This window comes from Hippocampus comes, unplaced genomic scaffold, assembly GCF_001891065.2.
Source record: "Hippocampus comes isolate QL1 unplaced genomic scaffold, H_comes_QL1_v1.1 scaffold366, whole genome shotgun sequence".
NCBI lineage: Eukaryota > Metazoa > Chordata > Actinopteri > Syngnathiformes > Syngnathidae > Hippocampus > Hippocampus comes.
In genome coordinates, this window is record NW_017805541.1 from 217732 (window position 1) to 239395 (window position 21664).

Sequence of the window (21664 nt, forward strand, 5' to 3'; positions counted from 1 at the left end):
GCCACAAATTAGTTTCCATTTGATTTAGGACTTACCCGCTTAGGTTAACGCTACACTTTTTGGGTTGAATTTTGTTGTCGTAGTGAACGCTTAAAATACTGCAAGTCAAAGTATTTACTCAACCAACAACTCGAATTGAGGTCGAAAAATTGCCTTTCATATTAATTCACAGTTCGTCTGTCTTTATTGTAGCATAAGCCTCACCTACGAGACCAAAATATTGATGGAAAACAAATTTGACATTGTTCAGTGTAGTCAAGATGAAAAATAAAAAAATAGAAGAAGAAGTCCTTTAAAAAAAATAATTAAACTGAATATTGAGGGGAACAACAAAAAAAAAATTAAATTATTTTTCAAAATGGTTCAGCCCTATGTGTTACAATAACATTTTGCATCGAATTATTATATATACATATTTTTTTATTTTTTGTAGACCTTTCATATGGCACTGGGAGCACATGTACAAAAAAAATGGCCCCTGATAGGGGGGGGGGGGGAGATTCCCCCGCCCCCAACATCCATGTGGTGTTCTAAAGGATGAAAGGCAGTATGGGGGAGCGTAGGGTGGGATAGTCCTTGAACTCCTTCAAGTAGGCTCGGTGTTTGCCTCGGGCCCACACGCTCATCTGCACAAAAGCGGCCAGCGTGAAGAGCGCCACGGGCAGGCACTGCGTCATCACGCTGAAGCCCAGCCACGAGCCCACCTAAACACGCACACGTTGATGTCACGTTCTCCCTTCACTGTGTATTAATTGACTACTTGTCACCACTGACTATATATAATCATTTGTTCATTAAAATATGTAGTCATTGTCCAAAAGAAAAAAAAAAATTGCATCGCTCCAGTATTTAGAGAAAAACAACAAGTGGAGTTCTTTGTTTTTCATTGGTTCTTACCTCATAAGTGTAGTTTGGACAAGACACCAGCCAGAAAATCCATGTGAAGGGATTTTTTGTCGGGTAAGGAAACTTCTTAACTTTTGAACCTGAGATGACAGGAAACATTGTTTTCAACTTGAACCCAACTATTCCGGATAAGTGTTGTAAGATGAAATACCTGGCTGCTTGAGGTTACGAAGGGCCACGTGGATCGAAAAATTCCCAACTTGGCAAAACTGCGTGCATACAAAAAAAATCCCCCAAACATCCAAGCATGAGTACTTTGTTCGATTCACCGCAGGGATTTTAGTATTAAACCTACCAAGAAAATATAAAGTCCAAGATTCACCTGCTGCTGCCCGTAAACTAAAAATAAAAAACCGAAAAGATGGAATGATGCAATGTGAACTAACAGAGGAACAAACTTGAGTGACCACAAGTGAGGCTGCACTTACGTGGTGGCGTGTAGAGCGGGTGGTTGATGTAATACGCCATCCAGGCTGCGGCGCACCAGTAAAATCCACAATTCTGCAACCATTGCCATTTAAACTTGGTGAACGATTCTCCCTTTTAGATTTGGACTACTACACAATTCATTCAAATTCAAATTCGGCATCGCGACGGGTCATTTTCAAATGTGGCGGAGTCACCTTAAATATATTCCGGAGGGGCATGGTCCCGTGCGAGATGCGGTGAACAAACATCGTCTCCAGAATCCTCTTGATGTAATGCGAAGAGTGACAGAGGCAAGCAGAACTGTGCGAGAAAAGACTTTTTTTTTTTTTCTGATTTAAATTCTTATTGATTAAAAATCAATAAGGGGGAGGAGGGGAGGAATAGAAATACACTGACTGTACGACCCAGTTCTCGCTGGCGGTGAAATCGTGTTTTGGAGCATAGATGAAAGGGAGGCGGAAGTAGAACATTAAATAGATGACCAGCGGACCCACGCACTCTGCAAGGAACACCTGTCAGGCAAACAGTGTTATTGATACAGGGGAGCACCTTGGACAGATAGAGGCCACAAAATGCGCTACCGGACATAAGAACATCACGTGTCCAACAATTCAGTGTTTTCGTATGTTTGCTAAAAATGAGCATTTAGTCCAAGTCTCTCTTCCGAAAGCTAGCTCTCGCGTCCTTAAACGTTTTGCTCTTGACTTGTTCTTCCATCCATCCATCCATCCATTTTCTCTTCCGCTTTATCCTCACAAGGGTCGCGGCGGGGCTGGAGCCTATCGCAGTCGTCTTCGGGCAGTAGGCAAGGGTCACACCCTGAGCCGGTCGCCAGCCAATCGCAGGGCACACAGAGACGAACAACCATTCATGCTCAAAATCACACCTAGCAACAATTTAGCGTGTTCCATTAATCTGCTATGTATGTTTTTTGGAATGTGGGAGGAAACCGGAATACCCGGAGAAAACCCACGCAGGCCCGGGGAGAACATGCAAACTCCACAGAGGAAAGCCGGAACCGGAATCGAACCCACAACATCCGCACTGTGAGGTCGACGCGCTAACCACTGGCCCACGGGGCCGCCCTGACTTGTTCTTGTCATCTCAAAATGATGATCTTGACTTGGTCTCAAAGTCTTGAACCTTTGCTGTCCAGTTTTGTTTGAGATGGTCTCAACCTTTCAAAGTCTTGTTTTTTTTCGAAACCTCATCGACCGCCAACATCTCTGATATCCACAAACTCAATAGAGTCCTTGCACTAAAATAGTTGCTTATGAGGGTGTAAGGAGAGGGAGCAAATGTGGAGGCAACAACGTGGCACAGTGAGGGAGACAAGAGCCCCGGATACTGGGGGACGGGGGGGGGATAAACACCTTGGAAAGAAATGGGGCCATGAGATTAGATGTCCTGAGATAGATGGACACTGTGGGAGGTGAGAGGAAAACACACGACCGCAAATGGACTTTTAGGTGTCGGACCGTGCGTGCGCTACAGGAAGCTGCTGAGTGGGGAGACAAAGTGACTCCTTGGATTTGATGTTCCGGAATATACAGTGGTGGACTTTTCATTTGGTACCTGGGCCTTGGGAGGAGATTTACCCAATTTAATACTTCTCTTAACACCACCACTGTCACCGCACGATTATAGAAACCATCAGTAGTAGACAAAAAAACAATATAACGGCAGTCGCAGTATGTGGGGGGGGGGGGGGGAACTGCTGACGTCATCGAGAGCCAGCGCTCCGAACCGGTGAGGATCAAGTTGAAATCTGATTGGTTAAAGAACCAGTCCCACTGCTAATATCGGTTAGTTACATCTGCCAGCAATACCTTTTATCGATTTATTTTTAGAATTGTATTAATGCACAGCGGCCCGGTGGTCCAGTGGTTTGCGCTTCGACATCACAGTGCAGAGGTACCGGGTTCAATTCCAGCTCCGGCCTTCCTGTGTGGAGTTTGCATGTTCTCCCCGGTGGGTTTTCTCCGGGTACTCCGGTTTCCTCCCACATTCCAAAAACACGCATGGCAGGCTGATTGAACACTCGAAATTGTCCCGAGGTGTGAGTGTAAGCGCGGATGGTTGTTCGTCTCTGTGTGCCCTGCGATTGGCTGGCAACCGCTTCAGGGTGTGCCTCGCTTACCGCCCAAAGACAGCTGGGACAGTCTCCAGCACTCCCCGCGACCCTTGTGAGGATGGATCGGAAAATGGATGGATGGATGGTATTAATGCACATCTGGGGCGATATTTAATTAACCCTTTCAGGGACAGTGGTTACTACAGTGGACCAACTTCTCATGTGTTCAGGTTACAGGGTGCAGGAAAGGGTTCAACACAATCGCCAGCGCTGTGTCTGTGTCTGTCGTGAGCTCACAGTCCCCCATGTTAGTTGTGGTCCAAGGTCACTGAAGTAGAAGCTGGCCGTGGTTCCCACAGGAAGTGTTTGAAGGACTTCCTCATCCCGGAGACACTTTGTTTCTAAGAAAAAGAAAACGCCATCTAATGAAGATCTGGCTCGAGATGACCTCCTATACTATTAGAACATGAGCTGATGCACCGACTCGGATCCAAGCGCAGAGATTGTCTCGCCGGGTACCACTTGGGATCTGTCAAAATGGACACGCCCGTAGTGAGACGTTGACCGGTTGTCCTTTTTCGTCAGTTTTTAAGCATACGTACATGATTTGTGAAACAAAGCTTTAATATCCAAAATGGTGGAAGTCGGTTCCACCTGAAATCACAATGGAAACAAAACGTTGGCGGTAGTCACAGCAATGCAGTCACATAATTAGCATTTGTAGCGTTGTCACATTAAGTGTTGTAGTCGGACATCAGGAGGGGGAGGATGGAGGAGTCGTCTCAGCCCAAAATTTTAGTCTTGACTTGGTTTTAGGCCCTCAAAGTCCTGGTCCTTGGCTCCTGAAAGCTTTGGTCTCGACTCGTTTCATCCCTCAAAGTCTTGGTCTTACCTTGGTCTCACCTCTTTAAAGACTTGAATTCTTTACATCGTCCATAATTTTGGGCTGGACTTCGCCGGGGATAGTCAAAAGCGTTCATATCGTTTTGGGATTAATCCTTCAAAGTCTTCACTTTGAATTTGTATGAGCGCCTTAAAGGCTTGGTCTTCATTTGGTTTTAATCCCCTGAAGTCTTGGTGTTGAATAAGTCTCAGCCCCTTAAAGTTTTGGCCTCTTCTCAGTCTCGGCTCCCTTGAATCTTGCTTCTGACTTCATCATATCCTCTCAAAGTCTTGGTCTTGACTTTGTCTTGGCTCCTCAAAATCTTAGTCTTGACTACAACCTTAGTATGTAGCCTGGCAGTCTTCATTCGTGTCTTTCTTTCAACTCGTGGACATCTTCGACATACTGTTCCGCTGCTGTCATATTTAGCGCACAGCACTTTGCCCAAAATGACATACCGAATGCAACCATGAAAGCCATCTTGGGAGGTGCCAAACAGGAATCATAAAACCTCGAATGTACTTTACATTCTTCAACTGTCTTAGTTGTGTAAGGTTGAGGACTTCAATCATCTGCGGTCACGATACATGATTTCACAATATTTCATAATTCTAAAATAAAACAACAAAAGTAGATACTGGCCAAAACTCTTCTTACCTTGTCCAACAGGAGCAGTTTCTCTTTAGTCTTCACATCTATAATCTCCACTTCAAAGTAAACAATCCTTTTGGGCTTTTTGGGTGGTTTGGGTTTGGGTCTGGGTCTGGATGAAGACTTCTTCTCGGACTCTGAACCGTTCACATTCTTTGCCTCTAAAGCGAGGACATCCATGATTCCCAAAAGTCGGCCGGTGGAACAACCTCCGGCGCTACTGATCTGTGAGTCTGGCGCGAGTGCTGCGTGAGTAGCCTTTCACTCCCGGAGGAAGACGATGGAGGACTGCAATTATTTTCGCGGATTTGTGTGCTTAGCGGGGAGCCAAAAAAAAATGTCTGGTGCGGAAGAACATGACACTGAGCCTCACCTGAATAGCTTGGACCGCAACCTCTGTCATGTTTGGCAGAGTCGCTGAAGACGAAACCGGAGAGCCACAAGACATAATCCACAGAGCGTCATTTGCGAGGCTAAATATAAGCCGCCTGATTTGCTCTTTATACAGCAGCTCGGTCATAACCTTGGGAGGACGCATACAGTACACAGTCGAGCCAGTGACAAATACCGACGCGTGGTCCTTGGACACGGGTCAACTGTCAACGACTTCAGAAGACATTGCTCCTGTCTGCTCTGATTCTGGCTCGAGCAGGCCTGCTTTCAAGTCCGATCTGGTGCGATGAAGACCCTCCACATGCCAACATACAGATTACCCCCCCCCCCCCCCCCCCTACACAGTCGAGCCAGTGACAAATACCGACGCGTGGTCCTTGGACACGGGTCAACTGTCAACTACTTCAGAAGACATTGCTCCTGTCTGCTCTGATTCTGGCTCGAGCAGGCCTGCTTTCAAGTCCGATCTGGTGCGATGAAGACCCTCCACATGCCAACATACAGATTACCCCCCCCGCCCCCCTTATAGGAGTGAGTTTTTATAAACATACATTCGTGGAGCGATTAACAGCGCATAGCTGGGGAAAATACCCATCAATAAGTGAAATCGCGAACGTTAAACCGCGAATATGCAGGGGTCCATTGTGTTAAAAAAAAAAAAAAAAAAGATGAATACAATGTCAAACAGATAAAGAGCCACCCTATCATATAACAGCGCCCGATTGTTTCAGGTAAACGAGAAAAAAAGGGAGGAAAAGTAGTAAAATACGACATATGCCACATACCCATTCGCTTGAGTTAATAATGAAAAGAAGACAGTGTGACGATTGAAAAAGAAATATTTTTCTTAAAATTGGGGTTTATCCCACTTCCTGGTTTTCGCGCAAACCCGGAAGTGACCAGAGGTAATCATCTCACCACGCCGCTTATCTCACACATACGTCAGAACCGCCAGCTTCTTCCAGAAGTTTCCTCTCTGCGGTTGGCGGTCTGCCTCGGCTGCCCCGGCCGGCTAGTCATCCGTATCTCGGGCAAAGTCCTGGTCCTTGGCTCCTGAAAGCTTTGGTCTCGACTCGTTTCATCCCTCAAAGTCTTGGTCTTACCTTGGTCTCACCTCTTTAAAGACTTGAATTCTTTACATCGTCCATAATTTTGGGCTGGACTTCGCCGGGGATAGTCAAAAGCGTTCATATCGTTTTGGGATTAATCCTTCAAAGTCTTCACTTTGAATTTGTATGAGCGCCTTAAAGGCTTGGTCTTCATTTGGTTTTAATCCCCTGAAGTCTTGGTGTTGAATAAGTCTCAGCCCCTTAAAGTTTTGGCCTCTTCTCAGTCTCGGCTCCCTTGAATCTTGCTTCTGACTTCATCATATCCTCTCAAAGTCTTGGTCTTGACTTTGTCTTGGCTCCTCAAAATCTTAGTCTTGACTACAACCTTAGTATGTAGCCTGGCAGTCTTCATTCGTGTCTTTCTTTCAACTCGTGGACATCTTCGACATACTGTTCCGCTGCTGTCATATTTAGCGCACAGCACTTTGCCCAAAATGACATACCGAATGCAACCATGAAAGCCATCTTGGGAGGTGCCAAACAGGAATCATAAAACCTCGAATGTACTTTACATTCTTCAACTGTCTTAGTTGTGTAAGGTTGAGGACTTCAATCATCTGCGGTCACGATACATGATTTCACAATATTTCATAATTCTAAAATAAAACAACAAAAGTAGATACTGGCCAAAACTCTTCTTACCTTGTCCAACAGGAGCAGTTTCTCTTTAGTCTTCACATCTATAATCTCCACTTCAAAGTAAACAATCCTTTTGGGCTTTTTGGGTGGTTTGGGTTTGGGTCTGGGTCTGGATGAAGACTTCTTCTCGGACTCTGAACCGTTCACATTCTTTGCCTCTAAAGCGAGGACATCCATGATTCCCAAAAGTCGGCCGGTGGAACAACCTCCGGCGCTACTGATCTGTGAGTCTGGCGCGAGTGCTGCGTGAGTAGCCTTTCACTCCCGGAGGAAGACGATGGAGGACTGCAATTATTTTCGCGGATTTGTGTGCTTAGCGGGGAGCCAAAAAAAAATGTCTGGTGCGGAAGAACATGACACTGAGCCTCACCTGAATAGCTTGGACCGCAACCTCTGTCATGTTTGGCAGAGTCGCTGAAGACGAAACCGGAGAGCCACAAGACATAATCCACAGAGCGTCATTTGCGAGGCTAAATATAAGCCGCCTGATTTGCTCTTTATACAGCAGCTCGGTCATAACCTTGGGAGGACGCATACAGTACACAGTCGAGCCAGTGACAAATACCGACGCGTGGTCCTTGGACACGGGTCAACTGTCAACGACTTCAGAAGACATTGCTCCTGTCTGCTCTGATTCTGGCTCGAGCAGGCCTGCTTTCAAGTCCGGTCTGGTGCGATGAAGACCCTCCACATGCCAACATACAGCACACACACACACGCACACACACACACACACACACACACACACACACACTTCTTACTCCCTCCTTTAACCGCGGGAACACCCGTTTACCCATTCTTTCTCACTCTTGACCACCAATGTCCCATTAATAATGTCCCCTATGCAGATCACCCATGCTGATTTCACATTAGGAACAAGCAAGGCAAGGCTCCAAAATGTCCAGTAGAAATTATAGGAGTGAGTTTTTATAAACATACATTCGTGGAGCGATTAACAGCGCATAGCTGGGGAAAATACCCATCAATAAGTGAAATCGCGAACGTTAAACCGCGAATATGCAGGGGTCCATTGTGTTAAAAAAAAAAAAAAGATGAATACAATGTCAAACAGATAAAGAGCCACCCTATCATATAACAGCGCCTGATTGTTTCAGGTAAACGAGAAAAAAAGGGAGGAAAAGTAGTAAAATACGACATATGCCACATACCCATTCGCTTGAGTTAATAATGAAAAGAAGACAGTGTGACGATTGAAAAAGAAATATTTTTCTTAAAATTGGGGTTTATCCCACTTCCTGGTTTTCGCGCAAACCCGGAAGTGACCAGAGGTAATCATCTCACCACGCCGCTTATCTCACACATACGTCAGAACCGCCAGCTTCTTCCAGAAGTTTCCTCTCTGCGGTTGGCGGTCTGCCTCGGCTGCCCCTGCAGTCTAGTCATCGATATCTCGGTCGACACGCGGGTCTGACGTCTGTTCGTTCCATCTGGGTGACACTTGCCTCTTCGTCTTTGGCATGGAGTGGAAAGTCGTATCGAAGTGAGTGGTCAGTCTAACAACCCTTTACCTGGAACTAGCTAGGAGGCTACCGAGGACCAAGTGCCGTTGAAGCCCATGCAGGCGGCGGCTCCTGTTGGAATGTCTGGTTTTCTCGAGACGTGGCCGAAGAAGTGAGTAAGTCTTTGCGATGGGTAAAGACTACTACAAGGTGCTGGGAATAGCCAAGGGTGCGTCGGAAGACGAAATCAAGAAGGCGTACAGGAAGCAGGCCCTCCGCTATCACCCGGACAAGAACAAGTCCGCTGGTGCTGAGGACAAATTTAAGGAGATAGCAGAAGCCTACGACGTCCTCAGCGACGCCAAGAAGAAAGACATTTACGACCGATATGGCGAAGAAGGTACACGACCCCCGTTTCTTCACCTCAATCTCATCATTAATTGGTCAACAGTGTCCATCAATGTCACCGCTGCCGCTTGAGAACTTTCTAGAATGAACCAGAAGCCCACCGACGGTTGTCGCTTAACCAACTGTAATAGTTTAAAAGCGTAGTTTGTCCACAGTAAATGTTGAGAAGAAATGGCAAATAATGACCGAATAATGACGTAATTCCTATGACGTAATGTGCATACGATAGCCCGCCACCAACGAATCTAAAGTTTCAATTCATGAATATGTCTTTGCTGTTGTGATGAAATGGATGTGCACACAATAGAAGTGACAAAAAAGCTGTTTGTATATGGACGGGTTGCCTGTGCTGTAATATGTGACTGCATAAATCTCAGGAAAAGCTTACTAAAACATCTGAAGTCAGTTGTGGACCGAATCCGTTTATCTTGATGAGTTTAAGTGGGATTGCTTCACAGAACCATATGAACAGGGGTGTGTAGACTTTTCATATGTCAGTTTCACAAGCCATTGAAGATTTACAAACTATTTAAATCAGGGATGCAACTGCACTTTATCAATATTTTTTGGTGGTGCAGATTCTGAAACTGTCGTTTTTTTTCTCTTGTCCATCAGGTTTTCATAATCATAAGTGAGGATAGCGGGCTTGGAAAATGGTTGGAATAACATTAATGTCATATGTAATATCACTCGTTCATTTGTGTTCCAAACTGCTTAGTAGTATAATTCGTCATAAATACGAATTAAGGATCAGGTTCAACAACTGGTGGATTTTTTCCCCCCCCAGAAACGTCATAGCTATAAATTACAATGCATGGTATAATTCTTATTTGCAAACTTATGTAGGTCAAACTTGACATAAAAATATTAAAAACTGATGTGCTATAAAAAAAGCCACAGACATTTTTTAAATTAGCGTCAAAATATGTCTAGGGACATATTAAGCCATGTCTGATTAAAATTGCAAATGCTGTTGACCAGTGTGAGTTGCCTTGGCTCAATATAAGTTGGGAAACACTGATTTTGATGACTTTCTGTTTTAGGGCTTAAGGGCTCCGCTGTCGGTGGTGGCGGGGGCCACAGCGGCTCCACATACAACTACACCTTCCACGGCGACCCCCACGCCATGTTCGCCGAGTTCTTCGGCGGCCGCAGCCCCTTCGACCACTTCTTCTCACAGAACGGTGGCGACGACACGGTGGACGCCGCCGACCCCTTTGCCGCCTTCGGGATGGGCGGCTTCCAGCGGCCCTTCAAGTCGCACCTGGGTGGCCCCCACGTCACCCGCGAAAGGCAGAAGGACCCGCCGGTGGTGCACGAGCTGAAAGTGAGCCTGGAGGAGGTCTTCGCCGGCTGCACCAAGAAGATGAAGATCTCCCGGAAGAGGCTGAACCCCGACGGGCGAACCACGCGTAGTGAGGACAAGATTTTGTCGGTGGACATCAAGCGCGGCTGGAAAGAGGGAACCAAGATCACCTTCCCCCGCGAGGGCGACGAGACCCCCACTAACATTCCCGCCGACGTGGTGTTTGTCGTGAAAGACAAACCTCACCCCGTGTTCAGGAGGGAGGGCTCCGATATTATTTACCCTGCCAAAATATCACTTCGTGACGTAAGTACCTGTGCTATACTTCAAGTGGGCATTTCATTAGGTATACATGCAGCATTAGATTTAATTCTTGCACTACTCCTGTTTCAATGTGAAATTATTATTAGTTTCAGAAAACGTTCGTGCTCAATTCTGACATTTTTTATTGTAAAATTGTGGCGTCTGAAAATGCAATATTTTACCGTGACGTAAGTACCTGTGCTATACTTACAATACAAGTGGGCATTTCATTAGGTATACATGCAGCACCGGAGCTTTTTTGTTTTTTTCCCCTCATAAGATTTACATTATTGCACTACTCCTGTTTCAATGTGAAATTCATAGTTTCAGGAAACGTTCGTGCTCAATCCTGACATTTTTTCTTGTAAAATTGTGGCGTCTGAAAATGCAATATTTTAATTGAAGGTATAACAAATAAAAGTAGTAATACAGTCAACCGAAGTGCATGTATTGTCACGAATGATGAATAATAACACTGTTTTTGAGGTGAGGTGCTTATTAATTTTTTTTGCATCGATTTGTGTTTAAGGCCCTGTGCGGGTGCACGGTCAGCGCACCGACGCTTGACGGTCGCACCATCACGGTGACGTCGCGCGACGTGGTGAAGCCGGGCACCAAGAAGCGCATTGCCGGCGAGGGCCTGCCACTGTCCAAGTGGCCCGACAAGCGAGGTGACATGATCCTGGACTTCTGCGTCAAGTTCCCCGACAAGCTGGGCCAAAACACACGCGACGCTCTCAGGCAGGTCCTCCCGCCGTGATGCGGGCCCGCGCCACACAGAACACTACTTCCTCCGCGTTGTTCTTCAGGGTGCTGTGACTTGGAAACTTAACCTGGTCTGTCGATGACTCAGGGCTGCTTTGCTTTGACTTTAGTCAAAACTCCCAAAACGTCTTAAACGTAAGACCATAGAAGTGATTTATTCAAGGACATTTTTTTGGGGGGGGCGGGGCGAGTGTGAACCAACACTGCCAGAGTTTGGGATCCTTTTATCTCATACATGTCTTTTATTAGCACAGACTAACACTTAACACTCTGCAGAGTGAAAACCAGTAATTGTGCTTGGATGCTATGGAGTATTCAGGTCGCCCCGATAGTCATAATATTACAAGACAAATGGCGTGATGATGCAAAAAAAGGAAAAAAGAAAATGCATTCCACGTTTTGTGGAGAATATTACACCATAAAACAACCAAACGGTTTATTTTATTTAAAAAAAAATGAAGTTATAATTTTACCATGTAAATTATTATGCTGCTCTTTGACTCCCATCTCGGAAAACACTCTGACAGTATTTCAAGAAGCCCCGCCCCCTACCACCATCTACATTTCTCGAGTGCCCATTTGGCGTTCACGTGACGTGGGCGACTCCACTTCCTGAGGTGCTAGCGCCGCATAAATGAACTGTACCGCCGATGTGGCACCGTGAGCTGCGTCTCACCATCGCTGACCTCATGTGAACTATCATAAGAGCATGTTTGAATTTTTTTTTTTTTTTTTTTTTTGAGAGGGGAGTGCACTTTCAAGGAAGGAAAAAAAGCGTTTGATTTTCCCCTGCTGCGTCATACAAATGTCATATGAATTGTAATCTCTTCTTGGCTTGGGTCCTTCTAATGTCTTCCTTGGCTTTGATTTGTTTACATCATACAGTGGATATGAAAAAAAGTCTACCTACCTGATTCATTTTGGGCCCGGTAACAAACTACATGACTGAAAAAAAACAACAAACAAAAAAAACACTAAAAAGGAAAAAGCTTTATCAATAAAGATGTGAATTACAGGCAGAACATTTGACTCTTTCACAATACTTTGTCCCTTTTTTCCAAAACGGCCTCTTTTAAGAGCTAATATTAATCATTAGTGCCCTACTTCAGATATCAGGTTTTTGTAATAAACAAAATCAGACCAAGATAAATCATTTCCCCAAAATTTTTTAACCAATAATGTGACATGTTCAACTCACCCATCCATTTTTTAATCCGCTTATCCTCACGAAGAGTTGCAGGTGTGCTAGAGCTGTCTTTGGCCAGGATGCGGGATACACCCTGAATTGGTTACCAGCCAATCGCAGGACACACATTGACGAACGACCATCCGCGCTCACAATCACAACTAGGGGCACACCTAGGGAGTGTTGCGTTAACATGCCATGAATGTGGGAGGAAACCAGAGTACTCGGAGAAAAACCCACGCAGGCACGGGGAGAACATGCAAACTCCACAAAGGAAGGCCGGAGCCGGAATCGAACCGTGCACCTCCGCACTGTGAGACGGACATGCTAACCAGTCTTCCACTGTGTCACTCCATTTAAATATATTTTTTGAATCTTACCAGAAGGAAAGTCAAACAACAATGTGGTAGCAAATTTGTGCACACCCTCATAACTTGGGATGTGTGATCAGTTAATTCTGAACAGCCTCGTCCTAGTTTGAGAGCGCATGCACACTTATGCAACATTATATAGCTTATTATTATATACAATATATATTTTTTACAGGTTATAAAAGGCTGCTGGAAAAAAATGTTCCTATCACAAAAACCTGTTATTTGAAGGTGTGTTGACTTTTTATATCCTCGGTTACAGTTCTATAGCTTGTAAGAGCAGATGCAATGGAGTTAAAGTGACGTGATTCATGTAAACGCCCGCTTGGACTTGAATTGCCGCAGTCAACATGACCATGTTGACCACTAGTTAAATTGTGATGCATTTTCTTAATTTTGCACTATAAACCTGCGGAGTTGTATATGGATTTTGCTGCATTCACACTAACAGTATGCCTCTGGGATATGTCAATGGACACTTCATAGACCAGACGACTGAAAAAAAAAACGGAAATAAATTTTTTTGTCACAGCATAGTGATGTTTCTGGTGCATTTTAATCAGAAGACGTTTGGTGGCCTTGCTGCCGCCTTATCCTTGTCTCTGGCGCCATCTCGTGGTCAGATGGAGATCATCCGTGAAACTTTAATCACTTCCCGTCCCATTGTATGTCGTTAATAGTCACAATTTGCGTGGTAAATGTTCCCTAAAAAAATGATAAATAGTTATAAAACGGCTTGAGTGAGGTCTTACTGCTACTGTGACACCCCAATGAATATCCTTTGGTGGTTTTTAAACGCAGCCAGAAGCGCGTGAGCTCCTTGTTGACGTCACCTCCAGCGAAAGCCGTTAGCTTTTGACGTGTCGGTGACTAATGGCAACGTAACCTTGAGATTTATGACCACATGACTGACGCAAATCAAGTTCACATTTAATTGTAAATTTATATGTGTGATTTAAAGGAGGGTGTAGTGAACCAGCATAAAATTAAATTTAAAAATCCTAAAAAAAAAAAAATGTTAAAAAAAACGCGTTAGCTTTTGACGTGTCGGTGACTAATGGCAACGTAACCTTGAGATTTATGACCACATGACTGACGCAAATCAAGTTCACATTTAATTGTAAATTTATATGTGTGATTTAAAGGAGGTTGTAGTGAACCAGTGTAAAATAAAATTTAAAAATCCTAAAAAAAAAAAAAAAAAAAAAAAACAAACCCACACGCAAAAAAACTGGCAGTGTGAATCAGTTTGAAACAACATGGATGTCGACCTCCAGCCTGGTGGGTTTAATTTAAATTATAGCTCACTTACACATTAGTGAAATTAACTAAATGAAATTAATTAGCTATTTATAGCAGTTGATTTGACATCCTGTAATTTTTAAAATAGCCGTCTTTGAGACAAATGCCTTTTCCATCAGGAAAAAGGTAGTACTGCCTTCACTAAATCGTTCCGTGACATGCTCGTAACACAAAGATGTTCCTCAGTTTTAGGTCAACTATTTAAATACAGTAATTTGAAATGCAATTAATCACTTTCAGCGCCCCAAAACATCCCCGAATAAGAAAAATTGCACCATGCAATATTAAAACATACAGTAATAGTGCATTTACTGTATGTTTTTATGCAATACTTCTTCATTAATTGTAAAAAAAAAAAAGTTACGCTTCACTGCGTTTTGCATTGTTCACTTCACTTTCAGCAGCATCTCCTTATTTCCACAGAAGTTTGCAGCTAAGAAATCATTTAAACGCCATTAGCTAACGTTATTGACTTCTGCTTTATGTTATGAGAAGACACCATCTTTGACATCTTTAATGATAATGTCCATTAGACAGCCACCATGATTTGAAGGATTGTGGCAAGCCAAGCGGAAAACCATAGGTTTTAACAGAACTGCAACAAACAAGGTGATGTTGAGTTTCTTCTACCAGTTGCAGGCACCAAAGAATGTTGCTCATGTATGGAAGACTGTGGGGTGAGAGACCCTGAAAGTATGGTCTTTGGAACCGGACGACTACCCACAAAGAGACATCATCACCCCCTCCCAGATGCTGGGAGGTCCACAAAGGTAGCATCTGAGGATACGTTGCCAGCCAAAAGGACCAAGCATATGAACCTAATAACCAGCGTCAGAGCCACTAAGGTGTCTGTGAAGGCTTCGCTGTCTAAAAGGACCAAATGCAAAACCAGTACCACACTGGAGACCCTCAAAGAGCATCAGACGGTGAAAGTCACAAAGGTGTCTGTAAGGGCAAGATCGGCTAAGGGGAACAAACAGAAGACTGCAACCAAACCAGAAACCCTACTAAGGAAGCGAAGGATCAAGACCACCACGGTGTCGATGAAGGTCAGGCCTGCTAAGGGGACCAAGCGGAAAGCTGGCACAAAATCTGAAACACTTGTGAAGAAGCAGAGATTTGAAACCACTAAGGTGTCCGTAAAGATTGTAACAGCAAACGGGTCCAAAAATAAGTCTAGACCCAAACCCCAGACCCTTATGAGAAAGCACCAAGGTAAATCCAAACCAAAGACTCTCTTTAGGAAGCACAGAGGTAAAACCAAACCAGACATCCTGATCAGGAAAACAAAGGGTAAACCCAAAATGGAGACCTTACCTGGGAATCGCGGGGCTAAGACCCGATTGGAAATGCTAACATGTCATCGAGGGACTAAAGACAATCCAGAGATTCTTAAAAGGAGGCAAGGTGGTATAAACGAGTCGATGAATTTTGTGGCTGCAACCAAACGGAGAGCCGACACAAAACTGCAAAGCCTTCAAAATAACCAGAGGACCAGAACAACCACTGTGCCAGTTACAGTCCTGAAGTCTCAAGGAACAAAACGGAAAACAAGTACCAAACCAGAGACCCTAACAAGGAGTCAGTGGCTCAAAGCCACCAAAATGTCCATGGTCCAACAGGCTGAAAAACGACTCTTGACCACAACCAGTCAAGGTAAACCGCCAACACACTGAGACTGACAAGATGAATGAGAAGCCTTGACCAGTTTCTTCGAGGTTGAAAGCCAAAGTCTATCTGTGTGTGTTTGCAGGCTCCCTGGATCATAAGTATCAGCAACTAGAGAAAATCGGCGAAGGGGGCTTTGGATCGGTCTATGCTGGCTACAGGAAAGCTGATTCATTTCCTGTAGGTTCTCTGTAGTGAAGCTTCTCACCAAGTGTCGTTTTAGTTTGGACTAACAATTCGGCTAATGTCCCACGTCGACTAAATATGGGTGATAACAAACATACAATCGTTATCATCCGTGGCAGTATGCTCTGGTTCAATTAAGTTGATGCAGAGATTATATCTTAATGGGGTTTTTTTATTGGTTTGTTTTTTGCAATTTCTTACGTTTTCAATGTATTTTTTTCACCAATGAACAAATCAGCCCTATTCCAGTTAGTTAGTCGTTAGCTTGTTACCTGAAATGCTAACCTCTGTCAATTAATGCTAATGCTAATAATACTGAAATGCTAACGTTGCCGTCCTGATATGAGGCCAGCTATCCATTGTGAAAACTGTCAGTCAAACATGAGCAACGTACTTGTATTTTCTGTCAATTAATGCTAATGCTAATAATACTGAAATGCTCACGTTGCGGTACTGATATGAGGCCAGCTATCCATGGTCAAAACTTCGACCCAGATTAATGCAGGCTTTGTCAACTCAGATTACAAGGCTACTATGTTGTCCTGTTTTGTTTTGGTTTTTTAAATTGTTACTGGCAAGAGTGTAGACGCTAACTAATGACTGTGTCGTCTAGGTGGCCATCAAACACATTCCCAAACATGAAGTCAAGATCATCTCCCTGGTGAGAAGAATTTGACTGGAGTCCTCACGTTGTTCTTTATACTTTGTGGATAGTTAGCTAGGATTCTACGTTGTGCAATGTTCCTCTTGTGCGAGTGTCTTCTCATACATGCTATTTTTGAAAAAAAAATTATTGTTTCAACTATTACTTCTGAAACAATGCAAAATTCTCCAATGTTGTACTAAAAAAGGTCATGTCCTTTGTCGACATTTGTTTCTTACCGATAGAACATAAAGGGGAGGAAACACGACGTTCCCGTGGAAGCGCTGCTCATGCTGCAGGCATCGTGCATCAAGGACGCAGATGGCCACTCGGCCGTCGTGTCTCTGCTGGACAAATACGACTTGGATCAAGAACTGGTGCTGGTCATGGAGAAGCCGGCGCGATCCGTGGACCTCTTCACATACATCACCAGATGTCGGCTTGGACACCTCAAGGAGAATGAGGCGAAGGTATGGATGGAACGGACGGTGTATCGTCCTGATAAGCTGTCCACTGTTGTAACCGCTGTCCCTGAAAGAGTAAATGATTGGGTTTGTCTTTGTCAGAACATCATGAGGCAGCTGGTGGACGCCGCCATCAAAATGCACGCAGTAAACGTCTTCCATCGGGATCTCAAACCGGGAAACATCCTCCTGGAGGCCACTTATGGCGTCCCCCGAGTGCGGGTCATCGACTTCGGCTGCAGCTGCTTCGTAACCGAGGAGCCTTATCATGACTACACAGGTGAGTCGGCTCACACGTACACGTTTAGGATCGTCTCCTAACAACCGATGACGGGTGAATCATTTCGTGATGGGGCCTTCAGTGGGGAATTCCCCGACTTGATCCACCTCGTCATACTATCACGTCACAAGAATAAAAATCATCAACAAAATCCATTTCCATACTGACATACTACAGATAAATGTCATTTAATATAAACACAGAAGGCAGTCTTCACAATACATGCCCGTGATTATTGTTGTATTATATGTCCGCATGTGTTGCTGCCATTTGTGTTCAAATAAAAGTTTTTAAAGGTTTCAAATCACTGCAAGATCATTGCGAGCAGTCAAAGTTGGTTCTGACCATCCTGATTGGTCATCATGATGGAAAAATGGATAGCGCTGGCCCTGTGAGGATGAATTTCATATCTGATTGCTAATATAATTTAATACATTGTTCGCTGACCAGCATAGCTGATTCTGAAGGCTGTGGGTGGATTAGATTTATCCAGCAACACACAGAAGATGAAATCTGTTTGGGGGGAAAAAAAACCCCACATATACTCGACCATCCTGATTGGTTATCATGATGGAAAAATGGCCACAGTGCTGGCCCTGTGAGGATGAATTTCATATCTGATTACTAATATAATTTAATACACTGTTCGCTGACCAGCATAGCTGATTCTGAAGGCTGTGGGTGGATTAGATTTATCCAGCAACACACAGAAGATGAAATCTGTTTGGGGGGGAAAAAAAACCCCACATATACTCGAAACAGTGCGGCCGATTGGAAATACATGAATACAATTTCAGGGTTGGGTTGTAACAGTGGTAGTCAGTGCTTCCGGCAGTGTTTTGTACCTGACCGCCCATCACTGTTTTGTTTTAGGAACCCTCTCCTACGCTCCTCCAGAGTTTGTCCTGAGGGGAACGTACAGGGCTGGCCCGACCACAGTGTGGCACCTGGGAGCCATGCTCTTTGAGTTATTAGCTGGAAGTAAACAGTTCGACACGCTCCTCTTTATCTCCCAGATGCTCCAACTCAATCGGGTTCTGTCCCAAGGTATTATTACGACTGTACAGTGGGTTCACTGTACAGTGTACTACTATGGCCTCAAAACAAGACCCTCCGATGTAAAGAGAAAAAAAAAAAAAAAACAGGAGCTCATTTGTATTTTCATCTTTGTCTCCAATCAGACTGCAGAGACTTCTTGCATATGTGCTTGCATTGTGACCCGGAGCAGCGCGCCTCCCTAGTGCAGATCCACCAGCATCCATGGCTCATTTGATGATTCACAAAAACTCATTACCATGTGGAGCATCACGTTATAGGCTCTTTTTTTTTTAATTCCTCACCAACCATAAATGTACACTGTTGGATGGTGTGTCAATCATCCAAACCCAATTCCAATGAAGTTGGGACGTTGTGTGAAACCTAAATAAAACAGAAAAATCAGGTTCCATCTGTATTGAATTGACTATACTGCAAATATATTTATTTTTGATCCTGATATTTTTTTTTTTAGCAAATAATCATTCACTTAGAATGTTATGGTGGTAACACATTCCAGCAAAGCTGCGATTACCATTCCAGCAAAGCTGCGACCTGTGACTATATCTATACACACAACTATTTCTACAATTTTCAGTATAAGTAGGCTTCTGCAATTAAAAAAAAAAAAGAACACATCTTAACAAGGACTGCAATTAATCATGGTGTGCGCTGTATAAGGAAAATATCACTGGGTCAGTTGCATTTGCTTGGAAGCCCAGCGTTCTGGCTCCCTGGCCACTTCCAGAAGATCCCAAGCCAAGATGTTCCTGCTTCGAAAAGTAAGATCACATCTGAACAAGGGCTGCAATTAATCATGGTGTGACCTGTATAAGGAAAATATCACTGAGTCAGTTGCATTTGCTTGGAAGCCCAGTGTTCTGGCTCCCTGGCCACTTCCAGAAGATCCCAAGCCAAGATGTTCCTGCTTCGAAAAGTTGTCTCTCCAATGCGACATTTCTGGAGCGCCACACCAGTGCGGCATCCAGGAGTCGTGCTCACCAGATACTTGAACCAACTCATCTGGCTGCTCTCAATCTAAATCAAGAGTTGAGTTGAAGGCGCAACGAAGAGCCCAGACACCCTGGAGAAACTAATTTCGGCTGGTTGTATCTGCCATCTTGTTCACGAAAATCCATTTTCTGGAGTGGCTTCGTCAAAATCCTGCGCTCAACTTGATTGAGATTCTGCTGCATGACCTCAGGAGAGCTCTTCACAGAAGAATGATCAAAACTTCATCCTGATGCACGGTTTCATTTACTTTATTCTCATCCCTCTTAATGTTTATGTTCAATAAAAATACGAAAACAATAGTGTGCGTGTGTGCATTCATTCTTGTGACTTAGATACCAATCTGTACGTTTTATTACCAATTTATGCAGAAATGTAAGAAATTCCAAAGGGTTCACGTACCTTTCCTCCCACTGTGTCACATAGATTCCATTTTTTTCAATACCAAAAAAGACTGCCTTGAATGACTGTATAATGCTCCCCCTGGTGGCCAATTTGCGCACACCGGAAAGAGCCACAATGAATTAATCATGATGCACAATGTTTAATTCTTAACTTTGTTTCGTTTGCCATGAATGTATATTTTTATAAAGAACAATACTGCGGGGATTCCATTTTTATTTCTCAGACTAGTTTTTGTTTTCCAAAGTACAATATCGAAAGTGCTACTTTCATTTAAAAAAAAAATAAAAAAAGGAAAACATTTTAGGCTGCGAGGCTTGAATAGCTTGGCATTTATTGACATTTAAAAAATATATATACGCTGAAATGCTTGAAAATTGGGCCCACGCAACTCTTATGTCGCATACTAACTAACCAACGCTTGGACTGTGCAAGTGTACCTAATGAATCGTCCAACGTGTCGAGATCGTACCTCCTATTTACTTTGTGTAATAACAGCGCCGATGTTTGATTAAAACAGCCTCTGATAAAGCATAGCGCACACACTTGAGCACTTTGATTGGAACGTCAATAACAGCTTGTGCAAAGCTCACAAGCGCATCACGACGAGAAAAGGTGACGGCGCTTCATGTCTTTGTCCAAAGTGGATTGATTTCTGAAGGTCGTGCTCGCCGGCGGTTTAAGTCGCCAGCTTGTGTCACGCCCGTCGGGCCCTTGTTCGAGTCCCGCCGGGCCGCATAGCGCCTTTGACGTGTTTGTGATCGAAGCCCCTTTATGACTCGGCCACAGCACGCGCGCACAGGACAAGCCTCTAAAACACAGTCTCTGCATTATGTCCAAAGGGCTGCATGTTTACATTCAGGAAATAAGCTAAACAACAGCCTATCTGCAGGCAACAGCAACAACATGAACGTGGACAAGTTTCACCCGTTTCCATTTCTGCCCACCAACATCCACCCCGGTGAGTTCCACATAACGCAAAGGCGTTCACAAAAAACAAAACAACAACCCAAAAATAATAACGGACGTGGCAGTCTTTCTTTAAAGGAGCCCTTCAAAGTTGCTTTGGGGAAACATGTTTTATGATACGTTTTTTGTCGCTGTGATCAGAAACATTGTGAGGGCTTGCAGGGATAGAAGTGGGGTCAAATGCCCCCCCCCCAAAAAAACTATTTTATTGTCGCATTTTATAATATTTTTTGTATGACAAGAAGATATTCAAAACACGTATGGTAATCTACGTAGCCTACGATCTGCTTGTGCAAATGATCACGGGGCAGAATGCTGTGCAAAAATGCAACCCAAGTTTCTGAAGTGTGAGGCATTTTGATTTTTATATGTCTAAAACTAACAAACCAAAATACAGAATTGCGAAACCGAAAATCTTTTGTCATGACTTGCATTTTGATAACATGGTGCAGAATGCTGTGCAAATTGTGTTTTTGTTAAGTCTTTCAATAAACCACAGCAGCAGCAGCACCAACTATAACAAACACCTTCACCCATAAAAATAATAATAATCATCATCATAATAATAATAATAATGATGATGAATAATTGTAAACAATATAGTTAACATAATAAAGTAATTAAAAAGTGTGAACATATTAAATAATTAAAATTACATTAAAAAGATGAAGAATATGCATTGAGAGACATGACAACAGGGAATCTGGAGAAATCACTGCATGTTAGAAGCCAAGCCGAAAACCAAACTCAAATAACTCGTGAGTTTCAATCCCTCGGCATCACTGTATCAAAAAACAAAAAAATGACATCAGTGTCGAAAG

At 43.8% G+C, this 21664-nt stretch overlaps 4 protein-coding genes across 6 annotated transcripts in view; 3 read left to right on the forward strand and 1 right to left on the reverse strand.

Moving 5' to 3' along the window:
- Positions 1-450: 450 nt before the first annotated feature.
- On the reverse strand, positions 451-5667 carry tecra (trans-2,3-enoyl-CoA reductase a). Of its 2 annotated transcripts, none has more exons than XM_019879241.1 (11): positions 4950-5667; positions 4012-4063; positions 3894-3938; positions 3707-3810; positions 1732-1847; positions 1530-1635; positions 1335-1407; positions 1229-1245; positions 1058-1115; positions 898-986; positions 451-704 (listed from the first exon to the last, which is right to left on the reverse strand). In XM_019879241.1, the coding sequence occupies exons 1-11, from the start codon at positions 5121-5123 to the stop codon at positions 531-533; spliced, it is 1008 nt and encodes a 335-aa protein (XP_019734800.1). In that variant the 5' UTR covers positions 5124-5667; the 3' UTR covers positions 451-530. The 2 variants fall into 2 exon arrangements, with proteins under 2 accessions (XP_019734800.1, XP_019734799.1); XM_019879240.1 differs by having other exon boundaries at positions 1202-1245.
- A 2236-nt stretch (positions 5668-7903) lies between these two features.
- dnajb1a (DnaJ heat shock protein family (Hsp40) member B1a) lies at positions 7904-11772 on the forward strand. 2 transcript variants are annotated; one of them, XM_019879289.1, is made up of 3 exons: positions 7904-8944; positions 9996-10604; positions 10796-11080. In XM_019879289.1, the coding sequence occupies exons 1-3, from the start codon at positions 8734-8736 to the stop codon at positions 10912-10914; spliced, it is 939 nt and encodes a 312-aa protein (XP_019734848.1). In that variant the 5' UTR covers positions 7904-8733; the 3' UTR covers positions 10915-11080. The 2 variants fall into 2 exon arrangements, with proteins under 2 accessions (XP_019734848.1, XP_019734847.1); XM_019879288.1 differs by lacking the exon at positions 10796-11080 and adding an exon at positions 11091-11772 and having other exon boundaries at positions 7919-8944; positions 9996-10564.
- Positions 11773-13922: 2150 nt separating this feature from the next.
- On the forward strand, positions 13923-19105 carry LOC109521418 (serine/threonine-protein kinase pim-1-like). Its single transcript, XM_019879238.1, has 8 exons — positions 13923-14164; positions 14819-15841; positions 15939-16033; positions 16653-16700; positions 16928-17152; positions 17249-17426; positions 18300-18473; positions 18608-19105. Exons 1-8 carry the CDS (start codon positions 14143-14145, stop codon positions 18697-18699), a joined length of 1857 nt encoding a protein of 618 aa, XP_019734797.1. The 5' UTR covers positions 13923-14142; the 3' UTR covers positions 18700-19105.
- A 1675-nt stretch (positions 19106-20780) lies between these two features.
- Positions 20781-21664, forward strand: part of LOC109521423 (serine/threonine-protein kinase pim-2-like) — a 5383-nt gene continuing 4499 nt past the window's right edge. Inside the window, exon 1 of the mRNA XM_019879245.1 lies at positions 20781-20835. Within this exon, the coding sequence (XP_019734804.1) occupies positions 20781-20835 (55 nt within the window). The remainder of the gene's footprint in view (positions 20836-21664) is intronic.